Here is a 14,792-nt window from a genome sequence, read left to right as displayed (position 1 = left end):
TGATTTGCATTTATCTTCTAATTTTGTGATGGAAGTTCAACATGCTTCCACCAAACTTGTTCCCACTTGCAGTGCAGTGAAGATATTGAGAATGTGAGAAAAAAGGAAAGGTGAAGCTTTTAAAAATAAAATGTTCCTCCAATGAAGTTCAGCGTAAAAAAGCGAGGTATGTGGTTGGTTAAAAAAATAAAAATAATTCACAAGAAAATAAACTTGCTCTACACATATCACCCTGGGTCTGGCCAGTTTACGAGGAGGGGATTAGCTTTCCGCCCCCTCGAGCAACTTCAGATTACACACATTCGGAGTACATACAGATGTTGAACTTGAACCAGCACTTTGAGAGCTTGACCATCGTTTGACCTCAACCCTCTGACGAGTGTTGTCGGTTGTTTTGTGAATTTTTCGACCTGGGTTGGTCTGGTTTTTCACTGGGGTCGATTCCAAAGATGCAGGAGGAGGAACACGCATTGAAGAACGAAGAGCGAAAAAAAAAACAATCTTTAAAATGTAGCTCAGTGTCAAAACGTTTCAAGTGGCTCAATCTACACCCCGGACTTCTCTCGGCAGTTTGGGGGAGGCTTCAACATTTATTTTCCATTTTACCAAACCAACCTGCCTTTGTGAGCCAATTTTGGGCTGGGTTAATAGCCGCCGAACTTTGGCCGATGATTATGGATCGCCAAGGTGTAAGAAGGTGCATTTTTATGAGAAGTTTCTACAAAACATTAGAAAGGAGGTCTTTAATCGGCAAATTACATACTTACGTTTGGTTTCTCGGCACTGATCATATGTTTTCATGTAAAAAAATGACATTGAACTTCAATCTTTCCTCCACATTTTATTGCAATCCTCTTTAATTTTTGTACTTAAAATATCCCTACCTTCAAAACAAACACAGTTTTTACCCGTAAACAAAAACAAACAACAAAGCAATTAGCTGTATTGTCAGTTAAAATGTATATTTCCGGTCACCAATCACTGTTGCTTCTGCCATTGCATGACTCTCTCATTGTTTGTCATCGTTTATCGCCCGGATCCATCCGACTGCTGCTGCTGTTGGCGAAGTTCAGCTCCAAGTATTCCATTTTGTCCGATGGCAGCAACATACTATCTTTGCTGAGCTTCCGGTGCCTTCTGTGCATTTCCCGGTACAGCAACAGGGTGATGGCGCTGGCAAATATCAGCACCCCTGCAACGACAGCGCACAATGGGGGACTTTGATGAAAAAATCTCTTTCTTATCTGAAGCAAAGCAGAAAAAACTATTTCTGAATAAAACAAGTATTTATAAAGAAAGAAATGCGAAAATCTTATTTTAAATAAAATTAATATCAACAATCACAAACAATGAAATTTTTCAGCATGATGTAAAAAAAAAAAAAGTTAGGGAAAAAGGGCATACAAAGCACCCTTTTTATTTAATTTACGGCAATTTTAAGCTACATGAAGCTGTAAATGATATAACTTCACTCGTTTAGGAGTTCTGAAAAAAATGTTAGGGAAAGATTGAAAATATGACAATTTTACCAAGATTTGCTCACATTGAACGACGAATCTGATAGGGTTAGAACACTTTATTTTGAACACCGTTTTTCGGATGAAATTTTTTCTAGTGATCGATATGTTCTTTCGCGGAAATATGTTTTAATCGCATCATTAAAACTTTTTTATTAAAAATTGTTTTTGTACCAATTATTGAACACAATGGTTCTTATATTGAACAAGCAATGTTCTAACTAATTAATACGTAAACATTAAAAATCATTGTATTTACCTATACATTTAAGGATATTTCGTTTGATAGAATGCATTGCACTGGTATATGCATTTCTTTACGAAACGAGTACTGCAAAACTGAGGGCAATAATTGAAATATTCACGTTTTCGGTGATCCAATGATTGAACACTTTAAACTTAGTTGGAAACAAAACAGTCATATCATTATTAGAGAAATGAATTGTCTTTGACCTAGTTTTTCTCAAAATCGTAAGAGGCTGTTTTCTTCATTTAGTTGAAAACCCAAGCAAAATTCAATCACATATTTTAGTTTTGTAGATTGTGACTTTAGGAGATCAAAATTCACAACGATTTTTAATTCATTTTGTTTTCTCATTCAAATCATTCAAATTTAAGCAGTGCGTCAGGGCTTTTAAGCCCTGCAGAATTCAGGGTGACATAAAAGTCAATGCCCATTTGCGGCTTTGTACTAAATGACATCTAGGACCTGATCAAATAATATGAAACGAACAGAAGAACTGCTAACAAAAGTTCAATTAAGTTTTCGCGTTCGAAATAAGAATTCTTTAAGAATTCTAGGTGTTGTTCCTGGTGAAAAAATTTCACCGCGAAACAGAAGTTTCATGGATATCGGATGGAGTCAACTACTAGGAGTTCCCGATTAGGCCCGCAATGTTGCTCGTAAAATACGGTCAACCCAAACTTCGAATACAACAAGAAAACTTGAAGAGCTGGAAGAACTATTCTATTCTATTCTATATTTTTTATTTATAGAGGATTTTAACCTACTTGGTCATTCGTCCTCTTATGGAAGAACTTTTGTTGCAGATTTCCGTTGGTTTTTTTTACGGTCATATTCACTCGGAACACTAATTGTCAGGTGAAGTTAGGATGCCAGGTTCTGGAATATTCCCGGAGAAATGAAGTGTTTCAAAATGCATTGTACATCATTGCGTTCCTGAGATTTTTGTTTCAATTAAAATTGATTGTATTTTTGAAATTCAAAACATTGTTTTTCTCCGATATTTTCTTTCCAATCCGAACTCATGATATTTTATACAAGACGGTCCGATTTTCATACATTGTAATAAGAGCGCAAAAGGAGTAAGCAGCAGGGGCACAAATAAAAACGTTGTCGTTGAAATTCCAAGTTCGATTCCTACTTCTATCAAACGGCAATGAAAAAAGCACAGGTTTGAGGGAGATAGAAATAATACAAAGAAAAAGAATCAGTTTAGGTAGACAAGGGCAAAACATAACATGTTTTTTTCGTTTTTTGCGGGAACATATTTTAACATCTTCTCATTGGCGATTTTCGATAGTGTGGTCAAGCCGTATATCGGCCGAAATACACGACGAAAATGGCTTTTGGGCAGCCCTTAAGTCGGATAAAGAGCTTAATAGGATTCATAAGCAGGTTCTATATTCGACTTTAAGGCTGAGTTAGGGCCAATTCTAATGGCCTAACGGCTACTCGGGAAGTTTTGGCGCCCAATTTCATAGCTAATGTACTCTTCACGTGGTACCGAGGTGAAATGGATACTTGGATGATTTTTAATCTTCCTTTTGTAGTAAAAAAACACACAATTTGCCGGTAAGGAGCGTACTGCCGAAAACAGTAATTTCTGCTTCAAAGTCAAGGTAATATTTTCAAATCTGATCCACCCAGAGCTTGCCATATTGTCCGTATTTTCCTGAAGATTAAAAAAAAATACGGATATTTTTACTGCTTTAATCAAATAACAAACTCTAATTCGACAATATAATCAAGACAGGTTTCTGCTAGCTTGAAATACAATATTTCGAAATCAAATACCCAGAAATTATCAAAATTTTGATAAAACAATCCGGATGTGCCCGACCAGGGTTTTTTATAATATATTATGTGTGTAACTTTAAAATAAAATACATATTCCTCCAGCCAGATTTTGAACATTAATGAGAAGAAGCAAGAGTGTTCAGATAAAAATTTACAGTTTGGAATTTTATTTCTTATTCTATTATCATCAAACCAGAAATTTCAATTCAGTTTTTATGGCAAAGAAATTCCTTTCAAAAAGTAAAAAAATGATTCCTTTTACTTCAGAAGTTCAAAAGCAAAGAGAGAATATAATAAAAGAAATCAAGAAAAAAAATCAAAATTCCCAAAAATATTAATAAGCTCTGCAAAGGCATATTTTCATTTTAAAAAGAGAGTTAAAGGAAGAAATAAATAACTCTCGACGTTATTTGTAGTTTCCTGAGTCGTTTTGTGAAAAAAAAATGATTTTATAACCCTTTGATTTCAAGCTGCTGTGAATCAGAACTTGATGAATATTTAAATTGTTCTAATTAACCTTTTTCTTAATTTAAATATTCACATTTTGACAAATATAATAAAATGTCAATTGAAAATAAGGGCAAGATAGATTAGTATATAATCTAATGCATTTCAGAAAATAGATAGAGAGAAATAGAATGTATTTTGGAAATTTGATCAAATAAAATAAAAATGTTTTATTGAAGCATAAAAGACATGAAATTTTATACCATGATAAGTGTATTTCGGTATACGGTGAAATTTTTTTTAAAATGATTTAAAAAATTAGAGAAAGGCAATTGATTAAAACTGCTTAAAATGGCAACACATTTCAACAACACCTTCTTTGGCGCACTTTGCTTGAGGTCAATAAAAAATAGACACAACAGTGTCTAAGATTCACTGCAAACGCAAAAAAGTAAAACGATAAAAACAGTAGAACAAAATAAAAATATAAAAACTTACAAATTAAAACGACAATTTTTGACCTAGAAGGTAGGCATTTCAATTAACAGTTCTTCAAATATCAATAAAGATGACTACAGGGAGAAGGGATCAACAAGAAATATCGCCGAAGCGAAAATCAGCGCTATGATTGACGTTCAATACGATGGAAGGTGAAATGAACGTATTCCTCGATTTATGAGTCATGGTCCCATTTAGGGGTTAAAAAAATAGCTATTTAAAATTGATAGTAACAAATCCGAACTTCTTTTTTTCCTATGATTGAGTTTTATTAAGGTCCAATTAATATAGTTTAGCAGAAATATTAACCCTCCATTTGGTAGTTATGGATATTGGAGAAAATGCACAATTTTTTTTTATTTACTCTTCTTTAATATCGTTAACTCTCCATATCTGTTCGGCTCAATAAGACCCGAAGCGCACATTTCAAACATCTTGACATTTTCCCAATATACTGAAGAACTGGGAATTTTGACAGACCAAGTATATTCTATGAAAATGATGATCAGATTTAAGACAAAAAATTAAAATTTGAGTTTTTAAAATCGGTTCATTGGGAAATGAAAAACAGGTAAGCAAAGCAAATATTGGATGTCGTTTTTTAAAAGTAAGATTTATTTTCTACCGGAAGATCTAAGATAGCGGTCAAAACTTTTATTGGACCTCAACGAATTTATACATTGTCGAATAGATAGATTCTTGAAAATTTCAATCATTCATGAAACACCTAAATACAGAAAAGCTGTCAGAAGTTATGCGTATTTTAAAAATAAAATTGATTTTTCGGACTTTTTGCTTACTGAACCAGTTTCTGATAACCTGGTTATACATATCGACTTTATTTTGAAATGTTGAGTGATTGGAATTAATTACCTACATAATGGTTATAATATGATCAAAATCGGTTAACATTTACAGCCAGGAGAACAAAATCAAACTACAACTCAAATTTTCCCGAAACGGATAATTAGCGAACGGCTTTGGAGAGTTAAGAAAATAGTCCGTAATTTGTTCCGATTCCAATTTTTATATCTTAATGAAATTATTTTTGTGAAAATTCAAAAACTCAACAAAGTTTGCCGGATCAGCTAATTAATGATAAAATCTCGAATGTCTTTTGCTTTTCAATAATTTCAATACTGTTCAACTTATTTGATATGGAATAATTGCAAAACGCGTTGAAACCTTAAGATTTTTAAACTTCAACTAAAGATTTTTTTTTCAGTTTTACTTATCACTGATTTGAAAAAAAATCCTCACAACTTCACTCTAATTTTATGTTGGATTGACTCCAACATTTATGGACTACATCAGGATGCAAATTCAGTTGTTTTGTTGCCATTTTCTAAGAAAGATTTCGACAAAAAGAAACACTTTTTTCTTTGAATTTAACTCTTTCAAATCTTTTTTTTTTCTCCATCAATGAATCATCTCTTTTATATTTTAAAGCAGTTTAAAATGGAGTTTATATGTATATGTATGTATCAGAAATAACTCCCAAAATTTTGTTAGAATACTGTTCCCGAAACATTCTTCTGATTAATTACCAAATTGTAGAAATTATTTGGTCGTAATTCCAAAAAATAGACGGAATCTTAGAAATAGAGTTTGAAACTTCAATGGTTACAGTCAACTGGGACATCATGCAACACTTTTCAACTTCAATGGCTTCTAAAAACTCACCAATAATTATACCGCTTGAACTTAAAAAGTATTAAGGTTGATGGGACATGAAATTGACGTAGTCAGAAAAACTATTGGATTCACCAGTTATTTTTAAAATTAAAAACATGCGATTTTCACCCTACTAAGAAAAAGAAGTAAGTTGTAACAAACTTTGTATTTAATAAAAAATCAAATGAAAAAGTTTGAAAATTTAAAGATTTTGATATATTTGTGATGCCACATCACAAAAAGCACAAATTGCAGTTTTTTTTTGGATTTGTTCGAATTAAATTCTACAATTTTTCTGTCAAAAATGTTTAAAAAAAATAGCATAAGGATGCTGCAAACATTAAGGGGTGAAAAAATACTACAAAAAATCTACAAGCTGTAATCATATTAATTATGTTTGGATGGCTGAAATTTTGAAACCAACAAACGCGTCAAAACAATCACATTCTAGCACATGGAAACGACATTTAAAAGCTGAATCTTTGAATTGCAATTTGATGCATTTAAGCCCAGACTGGTAACTGAATTTTTAAAACACTTATTCAATAATAATAGGGTTGGAATTGGATAATAAAAGCTGAAATCATTAAGCTAATCGGTCATACATAGTAGCGTTTTTAACGGTATCGAAAAATTTTAAAATTTGTTCATCTATTTCTTGATTCATAACATTTTAATGAAAATCTTAAACTTCTTAAAACTATCTCACGTTGTGAGAAAATATGTCATCATCATTTTGCTATCACCAAATGATAGCTTTATCACATTATATCAAAATAAAAATAAAATTAGTTTATACCACACATGTTGCATCTAACCCTGCTACAAGGTTGCCGAAAAAAATTCTGTATTTTTGAGAATAAAAAATTCTGTCTTTCTGTGATTTTACCCAAAAATTCGGTGATGGTTTTCTGTGATGCTACTTCCTTTAATTTTATTGCAAATTCTCATAAAATGAGGTCGTTTTTAATATTTTTGTTGGAAAAAATAATAACCATTATCAGTCCTATAATAATTAGCTTATCCAAAATAAGAAGAAAATGTTTTATATTGGGCAAAAAAAATTTTGAAATCCGTTTAAAATTGGAAATTCTGTGAAATCTGTGAATATTTCAAAATTCTGTGACACAGATTCTGTGATGAAAATTTGTTCAAAGTTCTGTGAAATTACAGATTTTTCTGTGATTTCGGCAACCTTGCCCTGCTATTGCATAGTGTCCCGTTTGAAGGTAAATTTTTTAATGAAGAAATAACATAATAAATTATGTAAAGTATAAGTAAGTTTAAGGCGTAAAGTGTTAAATGGAATTATTCTCGTTTCAAATGGAATTTTAGTGTGCGGTGTTAAAACAACTATTTATAGAATAAATGATTCAAAAACCTTTATTTCAATATGTTAAACAATGTTTACGAAATTGTTCTAAATTTTTCATCTTACTAAAAATTAACACGTATATTCCGGACGGGCTAAATGTCTTCACCACATGTAAGCCTCGGACCAACCAAAATTTCATTGTATGGGCTAAGGTAGTGCCACCTCTATCCCGGTCCTACTGCTCCTAAATAATGAAATGTTGCGGGGTAAAGTATGGTGTACGTTTATAAGTTTTCCTCGCAAAAATGCTCTTTCGCTTTTTTCACAGCTGTAAATTTTCTTCAAACATTTTGATCCATCTTTATCAATTTTCAATTCTAATATTCTTTCTCCAAGAAAATACATTCTCACCGATAGGCCGAAAATAAAAATTTACATAAATAATTTAAGTAATTTTAAGATGTTGGAAGTAAACTTTTTCTAAGAATTTTTTAAATCAGACCACTGTGCGCCGTTCGAGTCAATATGGCCCGTAGCGATAATTCAAATCGTCATAACTTCTTGAAAAGAAAATGGGAAAAATATGAAATTTAGAACTATTGAAAAAAAATCACGAGCTACACATTCTGTTAAAAAATCAACTTCCGATGACGTTGGAAGTGCTCCAACAAAAATGTAAAAAAAACTTACATATTTGCCATTCGAGTCAACATAACCCGAGAGTTTGCGTGCGTTCCCCGGATGACATATTCAAACCGTGTTTCATGATTTCAGATTCATTATTGAGGTTTTTTTTTCTTGTTTTTAAATGTGCAAAACTTGAATTTAAGAAACCCGATTGTCTGGATTCTGTTCCGAACGGAAAAAAAAATCTTTGGTTTGGTGTGTATTTTGTCTTAATATTTATGTCTGCATTTAGTAGCAACGGATTGTTTGATGTGGAAATTGAACTTTTCTCCATTTTTATAGAATGAATAGCTAAAATGTTATTATTATTGTCATTTTGTGATAGGTTTTTTATTTAAAAAAAACGGTAATTTCCATAGAGTAAACCTTTATTGGAAAATTGCGTAAAAACTCTATGAAATGGTAAAGTTTGAAGAACAAAATAAAAATGGGAAAAGGTTGAATGAAACTGGATTGATTAAAACTGTAAAATGAATAAAGAAAGGAATGTGGTTTTGAAAAAAAACATAAAACGTACAGTTTGACCAATAGGAAAAGTTCCCATCTGCCCCGTGTGGTGTAATACAACTTAAAAAAAAAATAAATTTGATTTTTCCATTCTTTTATATTCACCCAATTTTCACGTCTTTAAGAAAAATATGCTTTAATTGAAAACTGCTCTTCGTAATTATATTTCAAAACTAACTATTTAAAGAAACTTCTAAAATAGTATTTGTGAGTTCGATGATTTGATTTCAATTCGTACCTATTGTTTCATTTTAAAACAAAGGCCTTAGAACCCAAAATCATTTTACACAAAATATTAAAGGTAAAAATGGACTAAATGTACCGGAGAAATAAAGTCAGATATAAATAAAACTCACTCCACATGATTTAAACTCCCCATTACTTCTCAACAAAGATCAATACTGGTATTAATGAACATTAAATCAGAAATATGAAAAACATACTAAGTATTTGACATTAAATTTATAATCTTACATATCATCTCAAATATTTCGAATCGTGCCATAGTTCAATGAGAATCGGATGTTTACGCTGCATTAAATTTTTTTTTTGTATTGATGAATTTTGAAGTTCAAAGTCCCCTCAGATATTCATCAAAACTAATATAAGAATTTCAAATTATTATGAGAAGAATATCTTGTGGAGTGTTCATGGCCCTCAATGGAGGGGGAGTGTTTTTATTTTATTGACTCAACAATTTAAATATCAATTATTTTCCCCCAAAACCTTCATGTAGTGGTTTTTCGATTGATCACTAGTCTATTTTCTCGCCCTGTTTTGAGGTTTTCAGCTACAGGCTAGTTTACCTCTTTAAAAAAAATCATAAATCATTGAAAATCGTTCAATAGCATGTTATAAATACTTCAAAAACTGTATCGGAACCACTTTCTGATGTTGTGGTTTATGAGTATTCAATAATATTTAATAGATAATTAGTGGTATGAATAAGGTTTAGCAATTGCTTCGGTAGCTTTTACTTAGCTCGAAATCAATCAAAGCAAAAGTCCAAAGCATTTGCTTAGTTTGGTATGAATAAACATTTGCTTAGCGGATGTGTACTAAAGTCTTAGAACATAGTTTTTGCTTCGAAAAATAGAGCTATCCAACCAGCAGAATCTGAAGTTTTCTAAAGTAAAATGAAAGCAGACGATCAGAAAATTGAAAAGTACGGCTAAAGTAGCCTTGAAGTCGACGAAGCGGGTGGTGGGTGTAAGAACGACCGGAATTTTTGATGTTTAAAGAAAAATGAATACATATTCGAATATTGTCAAACAAAAAATGGCCTTACTTTAATATTTATCATAAGCTCTCCCACATGTATTCGGATCCGGATAATCCGATGCATAAAAAAAATAGGCAATAGGCGTGCATTTTAATTTAGATTTTTTTTTAAATCTTAGGATTATAAAAAATTATATAAAAATTAGAGATCTGTATAATGTTTTAAATTATTACAATTTATTTCTTACTTTGAGCCAATTGGGACTTCTTCCTCTATAGCCGGATTTTTTTTTAATTTGAAATATTTACTAATTGATTTGTTTATTGTCATCTTAGACGAATGATTTTATACAACGACAGGAATATGAAAAAAGTTGGGTTATCACTTCGACTTTTCTTTATCCACGTTGAAAATACCTTTTTGAAATGTTTTGAAGTGAAATATTGCTAATTTGATAAGTTCATGACGTTATTGAAGAATTTTTTTATTGGAAAAGTCTGCTACCGAGCATGCTTAGAAAATAAAGCAATTGCTATGAGATTTGTCGAGCAATTGCTTCAGATTTGAGCTTTATTCATACCAAACTAGCTTGTTCTAAAAGTAAAAGCTCCTGACTGAGAAAACAGCTGTCAAAAAAACTTTATTCATAACAACCGAAGCAATTGCTTTAAGCGACTGCTCGACTGCTCGATTCAGTTTAGCAAAAGCAATTACTAAGTTTTTTTCATACCACCCAATGAGTTTATCTATACGAATAAATACATCTATGTTTTATGTTAAACTTTTTATCTGTTTAATTGACACTGTATTCGAGCACATGTTGATGAGCTTTCTGAGGTTCTTATATGCATTTTTTAATTTTTGTTATTTTTAACAATTGAATATATTTTAAAATAATTATTTCAAAATACTTGCAAAGTCCCAAGGTGCTTTACATAAGGACCATCATGGAGCGGAAAACGGAACTCACCTGTATTAAAAATAAAAGCCACAATTACGAACCGCCGTTCATCTTCGTTGACTTCGAACAGCATCCGCTCCACGTGGGCATGGCCGATGAATCCGATGGTGGCCACCAGGAGGCAGAAAAACGGCAGGATGTAGCGTGCATTCTCCTGGAATGGTTAGGATGCATGACAATATTTTCTCTCGGTTGAATTTGGAGTATCCCATTAGGGTTTTTACGTAATGGATATTTTGGATTATGACTTATGACCTAATGTAAAAAATGCCTTATATTTTTATTTTAAAAATGAAGTCTATAAATAAGAGATGATTCATTCAACATTAAGTGATGCGAATTTTTCAAAGGAAGTAAATGATGAAATTTACCTACTCTCCAAACACCCCAAATGAAAGCGAATGTCACAGAATAATACAGCACCAGTAGTATACTCAGCAATGGTAGCTCCAAACTGTAAACTTATATAAAAAGAATAAGCTTCATTGAATGTTGAAGTTCATAACCAAAAATCTTACCATACGAAATAGAAGGACAATTTCCATCGTCCAACAGCAACTTTCCGAAGCTCTGTGCTCCCATCAGCCCATACAAAATTGTTCCATAAGCAATAACTAATCCTGCCACCATGTAGGATACGATACGTTTATCCTGGTACGAAATTTGCAACCAGCGGGGGAGTTTTCTAATTCTACCCATAGCTTAGTTGTCCACCTTTGATCAATGGCAATCCGTCTTATCGTTCGACACAACCTTAACTGACAACGGATAGATTCGATCCAGGAGGAATTCCCGCTGGAAGCTTTTCTTTTGGGGGATAGCGCCATATTCGATGTTATCAAACACAGTCCAGTTTGGACACCGGGTGTACAAGTGTCGTGTTGTGTAAACTTGTCCGAATTGACGCCGCGACGCGCCCGTTTACTTACTTTAATCTTTGTTTACTCAGACGGGTGATTCCGAATTATCTGCCATTGGAGCACACTGACTTATCAGTAATCAAATGCAATTAACAAAACTTCGAGCCACCGTGCAGGGTTGTACTGGGGTAAAAGTCAAAAAGTGTTTATGTGGAGAAACATAAATAGTTGATTAATTTATTTTATTGTTCTTAAAATTTATGACTACTGGCAGTATAATGCAACAATAGAATTTGTTTATAGCTGTTTTAAACGCAAAAACAATGAAATTAAGATTGGTACATAATTGATGAATTAGCGTTATGGACGGAGGATTTTGTCTGATATTTTAAACAGCTGAAATAACATTGAGACATCGGGACAGAACAATCAGCACAGGACGAAATTTGCCAAGTTATGATGGTAGTACAGAGGGATTTGTTATTCTGATTTCGAGGAAATTTTAAAATCTTCCTCTGGCTTCAAAATCGTTTTTTTTTTTCGAGATTTTTTAAATGTTCTGATATCGATCACCATGGTAATCATCATTTTTTATGTTTCGTGCCTTGTCATAAAATTGTCATAAATCCCACAAAAATATATAAAAACAAATTTTAATTATCAAAATGACCACGTTGAATTAAAAAAAAACAGGACCTTACATATTTTGTTGATTGTCTCAAAAAACAGATATGAAAATAGAATCATCTCAATTGAAATTCATTAATGAGTGCCTCAAAGAGGTCGATTTTCTTACCCTGAAAAATCACTTGAGGGGGAGCAAGGAAAATGATGCTAAATGACTTAAAAATTGCTCCTATTCTAACGACATGAAGTCCGACCCTCTTTTCTCCAGGATTTGAGGTTTGCCACCTTTATGCCCGTCGTATGCCGATTACGAGCAGCTTATTCTAGACTCACGCCTGTCATAGCACACGCGCGGGACTTAACGCAACTATTCGGATGATTCACGACGATTCATCCTACTCCGACTCCAATGGTTCACCCGAGGTCAAGAGCCACTCTACCCGTGGGTATTCCCCGATCGTGGAATTACCCTTTCCCAACGATTTCCACAGCGAAGAAGATCAAGTCTTATCCTCGCATTACTTGGATACTCTCCGAAGGTGGAGTATCCTACGCACCAACAGAACGTATCCACATCATCCGCGACGCAGAAGATGTGACCTTATTTTTGTAACTTCGAACTGTGGGGTCCGACGCAAACTACTCGACGGTCTCCCGTCAATGGTGTCAGTCTACTCCGATTTTTGTCCGGTCTTCTTTTATCCCTTTGGCAGGCAACCCTAGAATTCTGCCCGTCGTGTGCCAGATCGAGAGTAGCTTGTCCTAGACTCGCGCCTGTCATGCACACCTTCGGGACTTTGCACGCTACGATTCGGATGATTCCCGAAAGTGATGACTTGATAGGCTCTTCCGGCATCGAGAACCTTTCTTCCCGTGGGTATCTCCTGACAGTGGTTAACCCTCTTCCTGCGAGGTCCGCTACGAGGAAGGTATTGTCTTATCCTCACAGTCTCTACCCTTAGGAAGCGGCACTACTCGGATATTCCCCGGCAGTGGGGTATCCTACAAATGTTCGCGGCGTACCCATGCGCTTCACTACTCAGAGGATGATACCTTATCTTTGTAGCTCATTCTACACCGTTCGCTTACTGCCGTTGCCTCCAGCTCCTTTGCAGGGCAGTCATGAACCGGGTGAACCCATCGCTGAACGCATGTCGAGTTTTGGAGTCCGTACAGGTCCTCTGCACCACGTTGTCTACTGTCATGATGACGGGTCCACAGACGGCAAGACGGCAAACACCACGTGTTCAGGTGTTTCATCTTCGTCACTACAATCTGGGCAATAAAACGAAGTCACATGTATAAACCAGTTGGTGGTATATCATGACCAGCCAGGAATTGCGTCATATGGAAGTCCACTCCAGCTCCCGATGTGTGGAATCAGGCGATGGGCTCACCTTCCTCTCGCTGAGCTATTCCACAGCTGCTGCCAGTTAAACATCGAGTCCTTATTGGCGAGATATCGTGCGTTGAACGTGTCTGTACGCTGCTAAGTCTCTGCAGGTTATACTGTCTTTACAGGGCCTGCCTTTTGGCCGCGGCTACGTACCGCAGGATTGACGTGGTCGCGCTTCCTCCTTTTGCTTCTTTAGATTGCCGAGAAGTTCGATACCATCCGTGTGAGTGCAACCGTAGCCATTGCCGCTCTCTTACACTCGTAGTTGATATGGCTCGTGAAGCTAAGTTTGTCGTTGATAATCATTTCTAGGTACTTAATTGCGCGTTTGGACACGATATCACACGGTCCAACTGCAATGGTACTTGTTTGGGATGAGATCAGGTTGGTGATCAGCACTGGGTTGGTTTTGCGGTGGGATAGACGCAGGCACTTAGAGTGCATCCATGTTTCCATTGCCTGGATAGCTACTGTGGCAGGTAGCTGTATCTCCGCTGTCGAAGAGCCTCTTGCTAAGAGGACTACATCGTCCGTAAATCCTACGAGTTCAGCTTTCGATGGGAGTCTCATTCATAAGAGCTCGTCGTACGTGATGTTCCACAGGACCGGTTTAAGTGTTGACCTCTGCAACACACTCGCCGAAACCTCTTTTATCCGTATGGCACCACCGGTCATATACTGTAGTTTGGAAATAACTTTCCACAAGCCTATAAAGATAAGCCCGGACCCCCATTTGAACTGACACTGTTGGAGGCGTTCTTCTCGTCCAGAGTGAGCACAGCGCAAAAGTGGAGCCCTCTCCTCTTCGTTAGCCTGATTCTGTCCGCTATCTCAATGACGGAGCGGATGGCGTTTACGGTGTTGCATCCTCTACGGAAACCAAACTGTTTCTCCGAGAGCCTGCCCTCACTTTCAGTGTACCGCTGTAGTCGAATCTGAATCACCTTCCCTAGGACCTTACACGTCAGAAGGACTAATTGCTGCCGCTTCCACGTATCAGGGAATACCCGCTCCGTAACATATCGTTGCGATGATGACCG

General features: G+C 35.0%; 1 protein-coding gene across 1 annotated transcript; it reads right to left on the bottom strand.

Annotated features, from left to right (window-relative positions):
* Nucleotides 1-856: 856 nt before the first annotated feature.
* Nucleotides 857-11,733, bottom strand: LOC129757236 (uncharacterized). The gene is made up of 4 exons (XM_055754389.1): nt 11,388-11,733; nt 11,245-11,330; nt 10,879-11,023; nt 857-1,192 (listed from the first exon to the last, which is right to left on the bottom strand). The coding sequence occupies exons 1-4, from the start codon at nt 11,566-11,568 to the stop codon at nt 1,020-1,022; spliced, it is 585 nt and encodes a 194-aa protein (XP_055610364.1). The 5' UTR covers nt 11,569-11,733; the 3' UTR covers nt 857-1,019.
* Between the last annotated feature and the right edge of the window lie 3,059 nt (nt 11,734-14,792).

Source organism: Uranotaenia lowii, chromosome 3 (assembly GCF_029784155.1).
Source record: "Uranotaenia lowii strain MFRU-FL chromosome 3, ASM2978415v1, whole genome shotgun sequence".
NCBI classification, from domain to species: domain Eukaryota; kingdom Metazoa; phylum Arthropoda; class Insecta; order Diptera; family Culicidae; genus Uranotaenia; species Uranotaenia lowii.
This window is presented reverse-complemented; position numbering and strand designations above follow the sequence as displayed.

What these genes read in the sequence shown, in the direction of transcription:
- LOC129757236 (XM_055754389.1), bottom strand. Translation starts at nt 11,568, where the DNA reads ATGGGTAGAATTAGAAAACTCCCCCGCTGGTTGCAAATTTCGTACCAG. An exon ending in TTGTCCTTCTATTTCGTATG is followed by an intron (nt 11,331 to 11,387) that starts GTAAGATTTTTG and finishes TTTTTATATAAG; the next exon opens with TTTACAGTTTGGAGCTACCA. An exon ending in GGCTTTTATTTTTAATACAG is followed by an intron (nt 1,193 to 10,878) that starts GTGAGTTCCGTT and finishes CTGTCGTTGCAG; the next exon opens with GGGTGCTGATATTTGCCAGC.